General features: G+C 42.4%; 1 protein-coding gene across 1 annotated transcript in view; it reads right to left on the bottom strand.

The window, feature by feature from the left end:
• The window catches only part of Cfap44 (cilia and flagella associated protein 44), a 91257-nt gene that overhangs the window by 14605 nt on the left and 57873 nt on the right, over nucleotides 1-18779 (bottom strand). The window contains exons 25-28 of the mRNA XM_021185422.2: nucleotides 16105-16282; nucleotides 13097-13642; nucleotides 8956-9159; nucleotides 4553-4748 (exon numbers count right to left, since the gene is read on the bottom strand). Coding sequence (XP_021041081.1) covers nucleotides 4553-4748; nucleotides 8956-9159; nucleotides 13097-13642; nucleotides 16105-16282 — 1124 coding nt within the window. The remainder of the gene's footprint in view (nucleotides 1-4552; nucleotides 4749-8955; nucleotides 9160-13096; nucleotides 13643-16104; nucleotides 16283-18779) is intronic.

Raw genomic sequence — 18779 nt, 5'->3', positions numbered from 1 at the left:
GTACCCATTTTAACCCCCTGTATAACCAGGCTTACAAGCCTAGATTTCTGTTCCAGGCTTTTTGTACATTTCTAAAATCTAAAATCTGTCTGAAAATTACTTTAAATAACTTGCACCACCATATAAGACAGATCAGAAACATTTTAACTCTAAGTATCTTTACTAGACTAACTGCTTCCTGAAAAGGAATTAGACCCTCTTTCCCCCAGTTCTCCCAGTAAATATGGTTAAGCACTATGCATTAGACAAATGTAAGATCCTGAGAAACAGAGAGAGGCAAGCAAACCAACCACATGCCCTGGAACCTGAAAGGCAGTACCATGGTGAGTTCCCGGGGTCATACCCGTCAGACTTGGAGGTCAATGAGACGGCACACTAGATACGTCAACTGATGCAGCCGGTGTACAAAAGTCCAGCTTACTCTCACTTGCCAGAAGATTAGAAACAGGGCAACATATCAAACTGGAACTAGATAATACTACTGCAATCAAATACTAAAGGAAAACCGCGGTCACCTCCAACCATATCACTGAAGCTAAAGGAGGAGCCTAAATATGTGCTCTCAGAAGGCTGCAATGAAACCTCTCAATGTTCCAAGTAGGATGGTATCAAGGGCAGGCAGAGTAGGGGATTTGGGGACATTCGCTACAGCTAGCTTATAAACAACTCTTTCACTGCCACCAACACCAATGCATTTGTAAAGATCACATGGTTTGGACAGGTATGATGGCATGTGCCTTTAATACCAGTACATGGTAGGCAGAGGCAGGCAGAGTTCAAGTTTGAGGCCAGTCTTGTCTACATAGTTCCAGGGCATCCAGGGCTAAATAGAGAAACTCTGTCTTAACAAAGAGATTGTATAGGTAGCCTGCACCTCTCCCCATCCTGCAGCACCAAGAAGATGCTGAGAGGAGAGTCAGGGCTTTCACTACTGGCCATGGGTACCAAGTCCATATCCACCATTTGTTAGTAAAGACTGTGTAGCACTAGAGCTCATTCCCACACACAGCAGTAACAAGGAGAACTCACTCTTCTTCAGTGACAATGAAGACCGAATGGTACATATTTCTACTTTAATAATAGGGACAACAGATCATCCCAGGGGACAGTCTAGTCTACAGCAGGCTCGGTAGGGAAGTCTGAAGACCACCTCCTAGAAGATATCACCATAATAGCAATGGTGAGAAAAACACAGTGGTTGCTAACACCAGACCTATTCAGGTCTATGACATCAATGATAACTGCACTGTGTCAGACTAGCAAGAGAGACTCCTAGAGCATGTATTAATTTCTTCTCAGTTGCTGCAATAAAATTTCCTGGCAAAAAGTAATTTAAGGGAGAAAGGGCTTATTTGGCTCACAGTTCCATGTTAGTTGCCTCCTGGTCCTTTATGGCAGAGAACTGCAGGAGCAATGGCTTGAGTTAGCCATGTTACTAAACCCATAGTAAGGGCAGAAAGCAATGAATTCATGCGTGCATATTCGTGCTCAGCTCACTTTCTTCACTGTTATAGCGTTCTGAATCCCCATCCTAGGAAATGGTGCCACCCTTGACAGACAGGTCTTCCCATCTCAATGAACATAATCAGGATAAATCTCAGAGACATGCCCTTAGACCAGCCTAATCTAGATAATCCTTCATTGAGAACCTCTTCCCAGGTGATGCTAGACTGAATCAAGTTGACAATTAAAACTAACCACTGCCAAGGGGAAGCTGTGATTCTAGCCTCTATCCCTTCCTATGAAGCAACTAGATACCCACTGGTGTCCCACCACAAGACAAGAATTGTAGACTCTTCACCATGACCAAAGCAACCAACATCAGCATCGCTATCAGTTACAGAGTTGTGATGGCTAGTTACCATCATTATCAACTTTCATGGATTTGAACTCACCTAAGACATACACCTTTGGAGGTGTCTGAGTAGATCGTTAGAAAGCTTTAACCTAGGAGGACTCATCAGAATGAAGGAAGCACCATCCCATGGGATGGGGTCCCAGGCTGAGCAAGAAAGAAAATAAGAAAAAGGGACCAATTCTCTCCTCTCTCTTTTCCTTGATGGTAGACCCAGTGTGACTTCCTATCTCACATTCCTCCTGGGGTGTCTTCCCTGCCATTATATACTGTGTCCCAGAAATAAACTCTTTACTCCTTAATTGATTCTGTCATTAATTCTGTGATATTGTGTCACAGTATTGGGAAAAGAATTAATAGCAGAGTCAGTGTTAACAATGTTCATGGAAATCCTCATTACCTGATGGGGTACTGCTCCCACTGTACAGGAATAACAAAGAGCGTACCCCACATATTCTGACATTTACATGTACAAAGAGATTCTATCTTTCTCTAATAAAATAGCATATATATATACACACTCATATATATGTATATATCTGTCTATGTGTGTGTGTGTATATATATATATATATATATATATATATATATATATAGAGAGAGAGAGAGAGAGAGAGAGACCATTCTATTGGAGTAAGATATATATACATATGTATATATATATATATATATGTGTGTGTGTGTGTGTATATATATATATAGAGAGAGAGACCATTCTATTGGAGTAAGATATATATACATATATTATATGTGTGTATATATATGTGTGTATGTATACATATATATATATATATATACATATATACATAGAGAGAGAGAGAATGTGGAGATCAAGGAATGCACTGTATATACTATACACACTATGCACAGTATACACTATTCACAGGGATGTACATTAGCATGGCAACTTTGGGGGGAAACTGTGAACTTTCCTCAAAAACTGCCACGTGACCCAATACTCCACTCCTGGGTATACATACAAAGGAAATGGATTTGTGATTCTTGTGCCACTATTTACTATTTCCAAGATACAGACTCAGCCTGTCCACAGATGAACAGATAAAGGAAAGAGGATATTTATATACCATGGAGTCAGACACAGAACAGGTGTCACGTGTTTTCTGTTATAGATGAGAATTGGAAAAAAAAGAGAACAAAAAGTCCCGTGAATAGGGCTATTGAGAACTGGGAAAGGCCTTAGGGGGAAGGAAGAAGGCAGCCGAGGGACAATTGCACAGTGTCACATATATGTATTATGTGAAAAGTTCAATGAAGGACATCAATTTGTATCATTTCCATGTGTTAATAGTTATACTGAAATGTGATAGGTATATTAACACTCCTGCAGTTACTAAATGACAACAAGGAAACAGCTTTACACTCATGAACTTTCTAGAAAAAAAGTGGCCGATTCCTTAAGAAAACTGAACTGGCTACCCAAATCTGTCTAATATAAAATAGATGACTGAATATCACTGGAACGATTAACAATTTTACTTTGTAGTTCAACCCCATCACCAAATAGCTTCACAGGCAAATTCTACTCAATGTTGAGAGAGGATTTAGCATCTTCTAGAAAATCAAAGATGAGGAAAGACTTCCTAATTCTTAGCCTTGATGAGAACCAGAGATAGAAGTGGGCCAGGCAGTTCAGGGTTAGAGACTTCCATTCCTGTCTTTGACCAGGAGTATGGGCTGTGTGTTGACATACAACATGCTGATTAATAGGTAAGCATGCCAGGCCTGGCCCGAGACATGCAGAGCCAAGCTGATAAACAGGGTTAACACAAACGTGGTAAAGAGTCCAACAAGATTTCTTTGTAGATATAAACAACATTATTCTAAAATACGGAAAGATTAAGGAGCTAGAACAGCTGAAGCTATTTTGAGAAGGAAGACACTTGTGGGAGGAAGTGGTCTACCTGAGTTCAGTACTTACTGTGGAGCCACAATAACAAAGAGGGTAGGTCACCGTAACAAAACAGAAAACCCAGAGCGTGACCCATGCACATAGACCCAGGCAACTGCGACACACGATTCAAAAGGCCAAAAACAATTCAAAGGACAGAGACAATTCCCTCAGCAAATGCTGCAGGTACAAAAGTTACAGATGGGAAGAAAAAGTTGTACACCACGTAGCATACAAAGGACTTGTCTCCAGAACACAGGGAGCTCTGAAAACTCAACACCAGGACAGCAGGCCCAGCTTACCAATCTTGCTTAAACACGGACAAAAGTTGATGACAGGCATTTCACCTAAACTATCCTGTATTAATTCATACCTAACACACACACAGCACACACATACACACTACACACACACAGGTACACACACACACACATATATACATATATGTATTCACCACAGACCACACACTCAAGTACACATATATACATGCACACACATGTATACACTCATACACATACATGCCTGCACCACACTTGAGTACACACATATATGCATACACACACACACACACACACACACACACACACACACACACACCACACAAATGGACTCCAGTTCTTCAAACACACCCCATCAGCTTACAGCCCCTGCTCTTTAATCCCTACAGAACTCCTCCATTGTCTGTGCAGTAGTAGGTGAGGACTGCATCAGACAGAGCTCAGTTACAGCTCTCGTCAGTTAGTGCTGATGAGAAGACATAGAGTAGCAAGCGAGGGAGGAGCACAAACCAGCGTCTCCCTCAACTTCCTTCTTCTTTGCCCGCTTAATCTTCTTCTTCAGGACCTTCATGAGGAAGTTCGCAAATTTATTGTTTTCTCCCAGGGCTGCCTGGAAGCCAGCGTAGAGCGCCTTTTCCTGATCCTGGAGTTTGGTGATTTCATTCTTTTTCTCTTCCATCTCTTTAAGAGTTTCATTTATTTTCCACTAAAGGGAAGGAGGGAGGAACATAAGATATATAACGTTTCTAACAGGCTGGCTTCAGAGTACAATGTCCATTCCAATGCAAAGCTAGAGTCTGTAGATATTTTTGAGCTTCTTAATAGAAATCTATTTCTGATGTTGCTAAAACTGCCTATTTGATTAAATTTACATTCTTTAAATCCATCACTCAAGTTTAGTAACTTTGGAATGTTCACCTTTGTCAACAGAAAAATCCAAATTAAACAAATTGGAATTTTGGTTTGGTTTAGTTTGGTTCTGTTGTGTTTGTTTGTTTGTTGATTCAGGGCTCCTCTGTGTAGCCCTGGGTATCCTGGAACTTGCTCTGTAGACTAAGCTGGTTTTGTTTGTTTGTTTGTTTGTTTGTTTGTTTGTTTGTTGGGTCAGGGCTTCTCTGTGTAGCCCTGTATCCTGGCACTTGCTCTGTAGACCAATCTGGTCTTGAACTCACACAGATATGATTGTCTCTGGCTCCTTAGTACTGGGATTAAAGGTCTGGGCCACCACCACCTAGCCAGATTAGAATTTTTACTGACAGTCAAATAAGATGGTGCCTACAGAAAAACATAGTCAGAGGTTTGGAGTGGTGCATCTAACATGGCACACACAGGGCTAGTATTCATAGCGGGATTTCTGAATGCCAATCCCAGAAGACTGACCAACGTCTCCAACTCAACTCATGAAGAATTGCTCATTGATGGGAGCAGTATCTGTGACCAGACATGAGCTTCAAAAAGGACTGCTCAGAGTGACAGCATTTGAAATCTGACCCCTCCCTGCACAATCATCTGGGAATAAAGAAAGCACCACATCCAGGGCCCTGACAGGCATCTGAAGGCTCCCAAAGGACTGCCAAGGGAGCAGAAGCTATAGCCAGTAATTCGACTTTGTGCCCCCACTCATCTCTCTCTTTTACACTACTCCCTCCACCCCTGCCCCTGCATCTAATGCTCAGTACCACTTTATCCTTCTCTCCCTCCTTTCTTCCTCTTTTGTTCTTCTATTACTTGCCCCCTGCCCCACCCCACTCCCCTTTTCCCAAAGAACATAGGCCAGCCTGCTAGGCAGGGTTTCACTTCCTAAGACTTGAGACTCTTAGATGATCTGACGGCCTGTTTTTTACTTCTCTTCTCACACCCACCCCCTTGTCCCTATAATGCCCTCATCCTATTCTGTTTACAAGCTGCTCAGTTAGGTTGGAGGATTGCTGTGTATTCTTTACCATACTTTCCACCCATGCCTCATGCACTTCTTAGCGCTATGTTCTTTTATCTTCCTGCCATCCGTATCCCCTTATCTTTTTCCTTCATGATTGTAATATTTTAGAGAGTTAACAATCTCTGAGATCCGTAGACCCTAACAGATTCCAGCTTTCCTCTTCCGAGCTGTTTTATCCAGGTTGATCTTTCTTTTTTTTTCAAGGTAGAAAACACTATGTGTATCTCCATTCTCACTCCACAAAAGCAATCTGCAGATCAATGTATTCCTAAACAAAATTCTGATGACATTCTTCACAGAAATAGAAATCTTAAAAACCATAGGAAGTATGAAATATTCTGATAGCCATAGCAATTGTATGCAAAGAAAAATTCTGCTGGAGGAATTATCATGTCATGTTTCAAGTTAGAGTCATAGAAGAAAACAACAACAACAACACAGCTTAAAATTTGGGCACACAGAACAGAGTAGAAGACCAGATACAAGTCCACATAATTATAGCCACCTCATTTTGACAAAAATGCCAAAATCACACATTGGAGAAAAGACAGCATCATCAGCAACCAGACATGCAAAAAAAAAAAAAAAATGAAATTAGTTCCTTATCTTTCACCTTGCCCAAAAGTCAACACCAAATAAGTCACACACATCAACCTAAGGCCTGAAAATTCATGCTGGATGTGGGATTTCCCTATGAGTTATTTGACAGCAAGGCCCCAGAGACTACCAAAACAAAAGAAGCCACTGCCATTGCTTTTAGCTGGCCCCTATAACAGTCTGAGAGGACCCTATTACCAAAGACACCACAAACTTTGGTTGCACAACATGGAAAAATCAAGCTTCGACTGACCTCAGAACTTCCTTTCTAAGTGCTGATGGGGTTTTGCAAGCCACTGTGAGATACAAATCATCAACATGCTATAATATCATACTAGAATATCATCCTTCCAGGCTGTATGTGCCAGCAGGTACAATAGTGACATGACACTTACAGGTGTGTCCTCCTGCTTTCTGATCACAGCTGAGGTCTGCTCCACAGGACAGGATCCATCCCTGGCATTATGTTATGAGCCTGGGCAAAAACTGGGGAGAGTATAGACCCTAAGAAGAACCTATTACTGTTGTTTTGCTAAATGGGCATATTGTCAAATTGACTTCTAAATATCTGTGATTATAGTCATAGAATTGTGCTGATCTCTACCTTGGTCAGAGGGAAGATTGTTTTTTGAGGTGAACAGCTGTTAATGCAGAGACTCATACCTGGTCAAAAGACTAAGAATGGGTGATAGTTGAGTGCCTAAATGGGACAACTATACCACTCCTGCCCCAAGGTTTAGAGGATAATGCAGAAGAGGGGTATAAGGAATGTAAGGCCCAGAGGATCAAAGGAGTGCTATGAAATGCTGTCTGTTAGACATGATGTAAACATTACGCTTATGACTTCACAGCAGCTATGATTACTTGTGTAAGACCTGGGCAAAATCAAAGCAGTCACCATTCTATCTGGGATGAAGAAGTGCTCATAATGTCCCAATTCTAGGAAAGGATGTGAAATGGAAGGATGAAGAGTAATTTTTCTTTGGGTGTGGCCATTAGTAGACTGTCCATTCTCTGATGGTATGAGGGGGAGGGGGAGGAGGAACAGTAGGAGCAGGAGGAAGAGGAAGAAGAGAAAGAGGAGGAATGAGGTTAGTTGGGAGGAGTTGGGGGCTGGAAGGAAGGAGCTGAAAGGTGGAAATGGCAAAGATACATTATATGAGTATGTAAAATTGTCAACAAATAAATAGAAATGTTCTTACAAAAGAAACAAGCTATGTCATTTGCAGAAAAAGTGGTTGCAACAGGAGATAATTATATTAACCAAATGAAGTTCCTAGATTTTGTGTGAGGGTATATGTTCATATGTCTGCAGGGGTACATGTACTCACATATATGTAGAAGATAGAGATAGATGTGTCTTCCTCAATCATCTTCTACTTTATTATTTTTAAACATCTCTCTTACACATGTGAGTACATGTGTGTATTTGTGTGTGTGTGTGCATGTGCATGTATGCCTGTACCACAGGGCATGTATGGTCAAGAAAACAACTTTTGAGAGTTGGCTTTCCATCTGTGATGGTTTGTATATTCTTGGACCAGGGAGTGGCACCATCTGAAGGTGTGGCCTTGATGGAATAGGTGTGACCTGGTTGGAATAGGTGTGTCACTGTGGGTGTGAGCTTAAGACTCTCACCCCAGTTGCCTGGAAGTCAGTCTTCCACTAGCAGCCTTTGGATGAAGATGTAGAACTCTCAGCTCTACCTGCGCCATGCCTGACTGGTTACTGCCATGCTCCCACCTTGATGATAATGGACTGAACCTCTGAACCTGCAAGCCAGCCCCAATTAAATGTTGTTTTGTTATAAGACTTGCCTTGGTCATGATGTCTGTTCACAGCAGTAAAAACCTAACTAAGACACCATCTATTGTAATAGTTCTCAACCTGTGGATCACAACCCCTTTGGCAAACCTCTATCTCCAAAAATATTTCCAGTACAATTCAGAACAGTGGCAAAATTATAGTTATGAAGTAGCAACAAAAACAATTTTATGGTTGGGGGTCACCATACCACAAGGAACTGTATAAAGGGGTCACAGCATTAGGAAAATTGAGAATCACTGGTCTAGTGAATGGGTTGAAGAGCTGAACTCAAGTCATCAGGCTTGTTGGCAAGTACCTTTATCCACTGAGCTATCTTGCTAGTCTTTTCTGTCTTGTTTTTCTGAGGCACCATGTATCATTGAACCTGAAGCTTGCCAACTTGGCTAGATTGGCTGACCAGCAAGATCCATAGACCCTCCTTTTCCTGCCTCCCAGACTTATATTACAGACATAGGCTGTTGTGTCTGGCTGTTTACATTGGTTCTGGGGAATCAAATTCATGTTCCCTAACTTAAGGAGAGCAGTCAGTCAGGATCCAGTCTGCCCTTACTTGCATGTCTTGCTCCTCTTTGTCTAAGGAGTTAACTCTCTCTTGAAGAATATTTTCCTGTTTTTCAAAATTCTTCAGGAGAAGCATTTCTTGAAATAATGTGAGATGGTGAAGGTCAGATAATTTCATTTTTGTATCTAGCTTCAGTTTCTGATGTCTTAGAAGATGGAGTTCTGCATCGAAAGTGACAGTCAGTTCGTTGATCTGAGGTATAAAAGAGATTTGAGGATATGTAAGTTTAAAAAGCAAATGTTCTTTTTCAAACTGTCCAGCAGTACTGATGTATCTAAAATATTTCTCATTATGTATTTTGACTAGAGATATAATTATATGCTCATATAAACTCACTTATTAGCGGCATTAAATTTGCATAGCTTAGTGATGGGAATTCTTTTTTTTTTAGGATTTTATTTTATTTTTTTATTTTTTTTTCATTACGTATTTTCCTCAATTACATTTCCAATGCTATCCCAAAAGTCCCCCATACCTTCCCCCCCCCCACTTCCCTACCCACCCATTCCCATTTTTTGGCCCTGGCGTTCCCCTGTACTGGGACATATAAAGTTTGCGTGTCCAATGGGCCTCTCTTTCCAGTGATGGCCGACTAGGCCATCTTTTGATACATATGCAGCTAGAGTCAAGAGCTCTGGGGTACTGGTTAGTTCATAATATTGTTGCACCTACAAGGTTGCAGATCTCTTTAGCTCCTTGGATACTTTCTCTAGCTCTTCCATTGGGGGCCCTGTGATCCATCCAATAGCTGACTGTGAGCATCCACTTATGTGTTTGCTAGGCCAGTGATGGGAATTCCATAATACAGTCCTTTAAGCTACTTTATTACTATTGACTAAGCCATTGTTCAGTGACATCATAGATAGATAGATAGAGATATATGTCATACATATATATCCTCTTTATCTAACCCATTTTCAATGCTTTCTCACAGTTAGTCTAAATAAACATTACTCTTAACTACTTTATTTAAAAACATTTTGAAAATGTAGGTAGGGGCCCACCCCAGTTGTCATTAGAGGGGCATCATCCAGCAATGGATGAGCAATGGGAACAGATGCAGAGATTCAGAGCCAAACACTAGGCAGAGCCAGGATGTGGTGGTTTGAATAGGTTTGGACCCTATAAGACTCATGTGTTTGGATGTCTGACCCATGAGGAGAGGAGAGACCAGGAGGTGTGGCCTTGTTGGAGGAAATGACACTGTGGGAGTGGTATTTTAGATCTCTATGCTTAAGCTCCACCCAGTGAGGCATTAGAGTCTCCTTCTGGCTGCCTTCAGATCAAGATGGAGAACTCTCAGCTCCTTCTCCAGCACCATGTCTGCCTGTAAGCTGCTATGCTCCCACCATGATAATGGACTAAACTTCTGAAACTGTCAGCCAGTCACAATTAAGTGTTTTCCTTCTTAAGAGTTGCCTTGGTCATGGTGTCTCTTCACAGCAATGGAAACTCGAACTAAAACACAGGGGAATCCTGAAAAAGATGGGGTTGGGGTGGGGAGTGCGAGGTTGGATTGACCTTTAAGAGTATACATGAGAACACAGTCCACAGAATCAACTAAGCAGGGCTCATAAGGGCTCACAGAAACCAAAATGACAATCATTGGCCTTGTATGGGTCTAAGCAAGATTCTTTGCATATACCTCATGGCTATGTAGTTGGTATTCCTGTGGGACTCCCTACAATGGGAGTGGGAGGGGGTGACTCTGACTCTTTTGCCTGCACTTGGGACCCTCTGCCACCTACTGGGTTGCCTCATCCAGCAGTGATATGAGGGTTTGTGCCCAGTCTTCTTGTATCTTGTTAGGCAATGTTTGGTGGGTATCCCTGGGAGGCCTGTTCTTACTTATTTGTTTTTTGAAGGAAAACAGAAGAGAAGTTGATCTAAGGAAGAAAGCATGGAGGAGGAGGGCCTGGGAGGAGTGGAGAGAGGGGAAACTGTGGTAAGGATGTAATGTTTGAGAAGAATACAAATTTAAAAAGAAGGGAAAATATTTCTACATAGGTAAATACAATAATAGAGTCACAAGAAACCATTCAATTGTCACATTTTCCAAATGAGGAAATGAGGTAAAATGTGACTGCCCTGTAATCAAGGCTACCTCAACATAAAGGTAGAACGGAAATCCAAGTCCCAACTCCAAAATCTAAGTCCTGACTCCTGGTCTGGACCTTATTCCACTATGGCCCAGTTGCTGTACATCCTCATGTGTTCTCTGATTGGACACAGCTCTACCTACTTATCTCAGTGTTAGTGAAAAGCCTAAGAGGGAACCATGACTATTGATGACCCTAAGGAAATTCACACAGTGGGGGGCAGAAAACCATTGAATGTTATTTGTTGGGTTGTACATTATAGGAAGTCTTGACTGTCAAAAACTTGGTGTGTGTGCAGCCCCCTACTAGAAGACAATGAACAGTAAGATGTCTGCAGTTTGGTGGTGGTCAAATTGCTAGAGAATTTTAGAGGGCTAAAATATAGAAATCAACCCAAAGCAAAGAAATGAGAAAAAAAAAACCAAGCTTTTAAGTAAGTGTGGTTATAGAGTGCATATTTGGGCTCCCTTTTATGCTTATTCGATAAGGCTAAATTATTCCTAGTTTCTCTGGAGGCAGGAGGACATTATCTTTTTCAAAAAGTAATTCTGAATCCGGACCACAGGGGTCTGCAGGTCTGTATGGGTTATGCCTGTTCTGTTGGCTCTCATAGCAGACAGCTTACTAGGTTTGTGAGGGTGGTGAGTGTTTTTCTTGAGCACTGTTGTGGTCCCACTACCCGACTATTACATCTCTACATGCAGCATGGCCAACAGACATTTGTTAAATTACTAAAATCAATAAAATAGTGTGATTGTAGCGAAGCTTGTGAATGAATATCTACTATGTGTCTGGTGTGCCTTACGGCTAGACACCATGTGGGAAACAGAAGAGAGAAGAGATGTGGCCATTATTGGAAGGACTGTAAACTCTACCTGGTAAGACAAAGCTAACACATAGGAAACATCAAGAAGACAAGTGTAAGACATAAGGTGCTGACTGCAGGGGTGATGGAGTCCAAAAAAACAGGGAGAGTGTGTGCGCTGAAGACGTTGGAGAGGGCGTGGACTTGTCTGTGCTTTGAATGATCCCATCTCTGGGCATTGCAGTTTACAAGGGAGCGATAATGGAGAAAGCTCTGATATGAAATGGTGGTAGAGAGAGAGCCTGGAAGGCAGGCCTAGTTGGAGAACAGGCCTGGGTGGAGTAGGGCTGATGATGAAGGCTGGGGAGCTACAGGGAGCACTTTTGCAGGGTGGAGCTGAAAAGAGATGAGGAAGGGGCTCCTTATTTATGTCTGGTAGCAGGGAGCTATCTATCCAAGAAAGGTTCCTTCCTTCTTCCATGGTTAAACTGTACCCTGCGCTTCTGATCCAAGCCTGGTTCTGGTTTCCCTGGAAATAACAGCCCCTGCCATTCCAGTTCTAGAATAGTTTTGACTCCAATCACTGCCACAGACGCTCCCTCCTACTGGAGCAACCCGTGCACTAAAGAAAGGAGAGTGAATGGGCCAGCGTGGTGTTCACACCTGTAATCCAGGGACCTGACAGCCTGAGGCAGGAGGATTAGCCACAACTTTGAGGCCAGTTCAGACTACATGGCAAATTTTAGGCCAACTTGAGTTACAAAATGAGACCAAAGAGACAGAAAGAAACATGGAGGCAGAGACAGAGACAGAGACAGAGACAGAGACAGAGACAGAGACAGAGAGACGGTTGTGTGAAAAGCAGGGGCTTCCAGCTTCAGTGCATTCTATTTATCTTTTCAAGACTGTCCCTCCAGTTCCCTTTACCATGACTTCATTTAGTTCTAAGGGTCTTGTGATGTGTTGCCCTGTAGGAAAAAAAAGGATACAGAACTCCAACATTCTGCAGAAAGCCCAAAGATTAGTTAGAAAACCATGGGGGCGGGGGCGGGGGCGGGGGTGGGTGGGCGGGGATCCAAGCCATCAGCGAGTGATGAGCTGGTCAGCATTTGGGGGAAGGGTTAATGCGGGAGAAATCTGAAATCAACCAATCATAACCCAGATCGGATTCTCCCACTCTTCTCTTTTATTTGGCTTTACATCGAGGGGCGGCTTCGCTACTTACCCTGTTGCACAAAAACTGTTGCATGTATAAGTGTTTAACCTCGTCTCTTTTCATAATCTCCAGCTCCGCGTCGCTTGGCTCCGCCTTCTCAAACTCGATCGGCTTCGGAAGCTCCAGGAGCGCTGATGCCTTGGACGAGCGAGACAGGGAGTCTCTGGTTGTCAGGTCTCCCTCCTTTCCCGAGGACAGTTTGAGGAACCCTACTAGCCCTCCTCCGGCTGAGCTCCCTCCTCCGGCTGAGCTCCCTCCTCCGGCTGAGCTCCCGGATCCTATTCCCGACTGCTTGCTGCTGCTCTTATCCTGCCGTTTCTTCTGCTTTCTCTGAAATCTCAAGAGTGTTTCCTCGTCGTACTGGAATCTCCTTTCTGGGACTTCCTCTGGATAGATCTGCGGGACCTGGGGGATGGGCATGTGCTTGGACGCGGGGATGGAAGACTGAATGTTCCTCAGTTCTTGGACCAGGCACTGGATTTCCTCAATGACGGCCAACTTGAGATCTCGAAGGGAAAGGATGCACTTGTTCATGTACCTCTTCTTTCCGTGGGCCTGAAACAAGGGAGAGAGAGGGTGGGAAGCAACAGCACAGCCTACTCACACAGGGTAGTCTGGGACGGTTATTTACCCTTTACCTTTGGACTGGCGAGACCAGGGAAAAGCGAACGTCTCTGTTCGGAACACTCAGTTATGCTTTCCTCTGGCTTTCGGGTGTCACCCATTAAAACTGGAGCCAGCTTTAAACTCTGGAACCCATCGGTCCCTTTGTCCCATTGGTCCCTTCTGCTGGTTTGCAAGGTCTCTTATCCTTCAACCTCTTCATGGAAGTCTCTCAGGAGACTTGTGTTTAGCTGGACACTCTAGGCACCGACTAGTTCCTTTCCTAGATGGAAATTTGGATTCACCTTGGCTGCCCATCTATGTCCTAACCAGAAGTCCTCCTGTTCTCCTTCTGCATCTTTGCCACTGTTTACTGCTTACTCCTTTACTGTTTGCATCAGAATCACATAGTATAGCACGACACCCTTCTGTGTTTGCTTGTTTTTTCTTTCTCTACTTACTTGAGCCAGAGCATACCTGCACAGGCACTGCATACACCTATGGCTTGCTCATTACACACTCTGTCTTAGAAGTATCTCCCAGTGCCTAAAAGGACAACAGCAACTGTGTGCAATGAGGCTGCGAACCAGACTAAGCATTACTCCACATGAAATATAGTGGGGTTTGTTTTGTTTTGTTTAAAAAAAAGGACCAAATACACTTTGTCAAGTAGTCTTATAAAACTTACCTATATCTCTACTAGGAAGTAAATCACTAAAACAAGATCAGCATGTTTACCTACTTGAGAATGAGTCTTTAAAGAATTAAGACTTAAAATGAGAATTCAGCACTGGGTATGAGTGGAACCACCTAGTTGCTCTTAGAGAGGATCCAGGTTCAATTCCTAGCACCCACATGGCAGCTCACAACCGTCTATAACTCTGGTTCCAGAGGATCTAATGCCTTCTTCTGATTTCTGTGGGTACCACCATGCATGCACATAGGGGCACAGCCACACGTGCAGGTAAGACATTCTCACACATGAGAGAAAGAAAGAAAGAAAGAAGGGAGGGAGGGAGGGAGGGAGGGAAGAAAGGAGGGAGGGAGGGAGGGAGGGAGGAAAGAAAGAAAGAAAGAAAGAAAGAAAGAAAGAAAGAAAGAAAGAAAGAAAGAAAGAAAGAAAGAAAGAAAGAAAGAAGGGGGGAGGGAGGGAGGGAAGGAGGGAAGAAAGAAAGAAAGAAAGAAAGAAAGAAAGAAAGAAAGAAAGAAAGAAAGAAAGAAAGAGAGACAGAGAAAGGAGGGAGGGAGGGAGGGAGGGAAGGAGGGAAGGAAGGAAGGAAGGAAGGAAGGAAGGAAGGAAGGAAGGAAGGAAGGAAGAAAGAAAGAAAGAAAGAAAGAAAGAAAGAAAGAAAGAAAGAAAGAAAGAAAGAAAGAGAAAGTGCTCACAAGAATATGGGTCCGTAAATAATAAATACATAATACTAAATAAAAATAATGGGTAAACTAAACTTATCTCGGGGAAAAATTAGCTAGAAAAATAATCTAAATGATCACTCATAAGATGTCTGAAATGCTGATTGTGATCAGAATAATATTATAGTCATTGATCCTTCCTTTGTGGATATTAGCTAGAATGCCAAGATGCTTATAACACCGGCATAAATAGCAACTTTTGTGGCGGAATAAAAAGGATATATCTTCTTCAAGATACTTTTTTTCCACTTCTCAGAATATGCTAGCTATGGTGTAGAACGGACACCCTTGTCAGAGCGATTTGGTAAACTGTGTAGTCTATACAGCCACACTAGGTGGCCAAGTAATTAACCCTCCTATTGAACAGAGTAGCCGTATGCCTTCTGAGCCTCTGAGTGTGAAGAAGCAATCCCCTAGGGATTTAAAGCATGCCTGAGGAATTAGCATTCATCGGAAATGCAGGGATCAATGAGGGGAAAATATTTAATAAGAAAAACGAGGCTCGAATCCAAGTATGATCAGCAACAGTTTAGAAAACTGGTTGGTTGGTTGGTTGGTTGGTAGGTATTTCATTTCTGACAAAAGATGGAAGTCCTGTAAAGAAAAGATTAAATGATGGCACTCATTCTAACTGTTTAGTGGTCTTGTGGCAGCCAGAAAACAAATCTACCAAGGATTCCTTTGAATGTCAGAAGTCCAATGTACATGAAACAAGTATAGGGCTTCCCCCATAAAAATGGCATGGAGCCATATAATTACCAGAAGGCTGGTTCTGCATGGTGAGTTGATACACTCATTGACAAAATCTCTTGCCCTCTCTGGGTCCCTGGCTCATTTATAAAAAGAGGACGTATTCTAGACTCCTACAAAAATCACCTTCAGCTCTAAATTTTTGTGTTTATATGCATGTGTGGGATCAGAGAGATAAATGGGAGGTGTCAAGCAGACTCTACATAACAACAGAATGCTTTTCGTGATCATGGAATCCATGATTTAAGTACCATCGTGTCAAGGTACCCCAGCTCCTCCTCCTTCTTGGCTGCATTTATTCTCATGTGCTCAGGGATCTTGTAGTCCGGGGCTGTCTTCAGATTGAAATCCCCCATGTATGTTTGGGCTTCTTTGATGGCCTGAACATCTTTGGGATCTTCATAGTCATCATCAGGTTTGCTTTTGTAACTGTCAGAAAAAGAGACAGCACAGACATGAATGTAACAACAGCCTCTTAATGCTCACTTGCCGCCTCCTCCCAGAACTCCACGGAAACAACTTTTGGGAGGTACAGAAAGCCATGCCGATCATCAGAGAAGCTGCGGATAGGATGGAAAACTATTAGGAAGCCAGTTATGTTGATACAGTTCAGGAATACAGGGGGGAAAAGATGAAATTATATTGACCAATAAATAAGACTAGAAAAAGCTGTGGCCTAGAACACCCCAGGAGAAGGCTATCAAAATATTTTCTCAGTAGAGCCTCAATGGAACAGGCACAGAGTGTGAAATGGAACGCTGTGATGTAACCTCTCAGTGACAGGCTGTAAATGGATGCATCTCAGCTTTCCATACAGACAAATCGGTGGCTGCTTTCATACCAAGACAAAACTCAGGAATTGCTCTCCAAAGAAGCGGAACTCCAGGCTTAGGGTGCTCTAAGGTATCTTTGGGTATCCCTTACAAGGTCTTGAATTGGGAATTTCCCACAGTCCACCACAGTGAAAGTGAAAGTGAAGTGAAGGAATGCGGGTGTACGTCTGGCCTGCAGTCAGCACTTTCTTTCCTTTAAGAGAAAAGCCCTCCGGGTACACACAGTGTGAACTAGCAGAGGAAACCTGTGCAATTGTGTATTCTTTGACAATTATTCACATATGCACATCTGCACCAAAAGGAAGGACTGCTGTTTTTAAAGGGGAGAATGGACTCTGAGGATGAAAAGGAAGAGGAGGTTGGGGCCGGTACCATAACTGCTCATGATGTAAGCAACTAGAAAACTGAACCAAAAATATATGAGATGGCTACACTCGGACATGCAAGCATCATCACAACGCATAGAATACGGTAATAGGAAACCAACTCCTCAGAGAATTCAAGCAAAGTAATTCTAGCTCCTGCTTTTCTGCATGGAAGAGATGGCTAAAATACAGAGTAAGTATGGTCAGAATCTTACTCAGCAAAAAGTAACCCAGCAAGCTCACTAGTTGAGGAGACAGAGAAACCAAAGTAGCTAGGCCTTTCGCAGAAAGAATATGGAGCTAGATGCAATAGCACGGTCAGAAATCCATGGGGCTGTCTTCACTGTTGCGGGTGAGTACTAATCAAGACACTTGTAATGTGAACTAGGATGGAGCTCGGCAAAAAACGGATCACTGGAAACGTGCAATTACCAGAGAGCTGCTGCTGAACACTGCTGACAGTTTATGCACATCTGGGAATGCCTGACTCTTTCTTCCCCAGCTGAATGCCTTTGTCGACTACAGGTCGTGGTTAAGAGCAAGCCTGTCCTAGGAGACCTGAACAATGTTATCAACCGTCTTGCCCCAGTCTACCCTCACTGAGGACTGTACCCGGTAATGCAAGAAAGCACTCTGTCAAGCACATGATAAACTTCCAGACAGCATGGAGCACCATAGCCTAGGTTTCAGCAGATCTAACGTAATTGCTTTCTATGATAATAAGAAATGAAATAAGGGGCTGGTGAGATGGCTCAGTGGGTAAAAGCACCCGACTGCTCTTCCGAAGGTCCGGAGTTCAGATCCCAGCAACCACATGGTGGCTCGCAACCATCCATAAGGAGATCTGACTCCCTCTTCTGGAGTGTCTGAAGACAGCTACAGTGTACTTACATATAATAAATAAATAAATCTTTAAAAAAAAAAAAGAAATGAAATAAGAAGCCTAACCAAAAATCTAATATTTAAATCTCAAACATTTGAAAACTAAGCAGCAAACGTTTAAACGAAACAGATGTACGGGAAGATGTCCCGAGGGCTCATCGACATGCTTTGTACTGAGTGACAGTGGGTGCAAATGAAATTCATGAAACATGGTTAAGTTCATGCTTAGAAGAAAATTTGTACTTTACAGGTTTATGCTAGAAAAGAAAAAAGGTATGGAATCGAAACTAACACACGTTACGTTGACAGAAGCAAGAACCACCCAATTAATGCTAAAACAAGACAAAAAAGGACATCATTTTTAAAATCAGAAATGCAGGAAGTAGGCAATTATTTTAATACTTTTGAACAAAAGTTAGGTTTCTGAAAATGTTAATTCAGTTGGTAAATGGTAAGCTAGAATGGCCAAGAAAAAGAAGATATTAATTAGCAACTCCCCTGAATTAAAGGCAAGTGACTGAAACAAAACCAAAAATGCCACCCCACAGTAACAATCTAGGTTAAAAAACAAAAAACAAAAAACAAAAACCACTAATTCCTTAAAGACACAAATTTCAAAAACTGACCCAAGAAGAAAAGTTAAATCTGAAAAGCGCTATCATAATAAATAGTTTGAATTTGTATTTGAAGTTGTCTTTCAGGTGGTGTTACTCATGACTTCTATCCAACATACAGGAAAGACTGAAGAAAACATCTCTCAAACGCTTTCATGAGATCTACATTGCTTTGATAGCAACCCAGGAAAGATAGAACATGGGAAAAAACCACAGGTCAAAACTTTCAGTA

Source organism: Mus caroli, unplaced genomic scaffold, assembly GCF_978045245.1.
Source record: "Mus caroli unplaced genomic scaffold, Mus_caroli_1 scaffold_17, whole genome shotgun sequence".
NCBI classification, from domain to species: Eukaryota; Metazoa; Chordata; class Mammalia; order Rodentia; family Muridae; genus Mus; species Mus caroli.
This window is presented reverse-complemented; position numbering and strand designations above follow the sequence as displayed.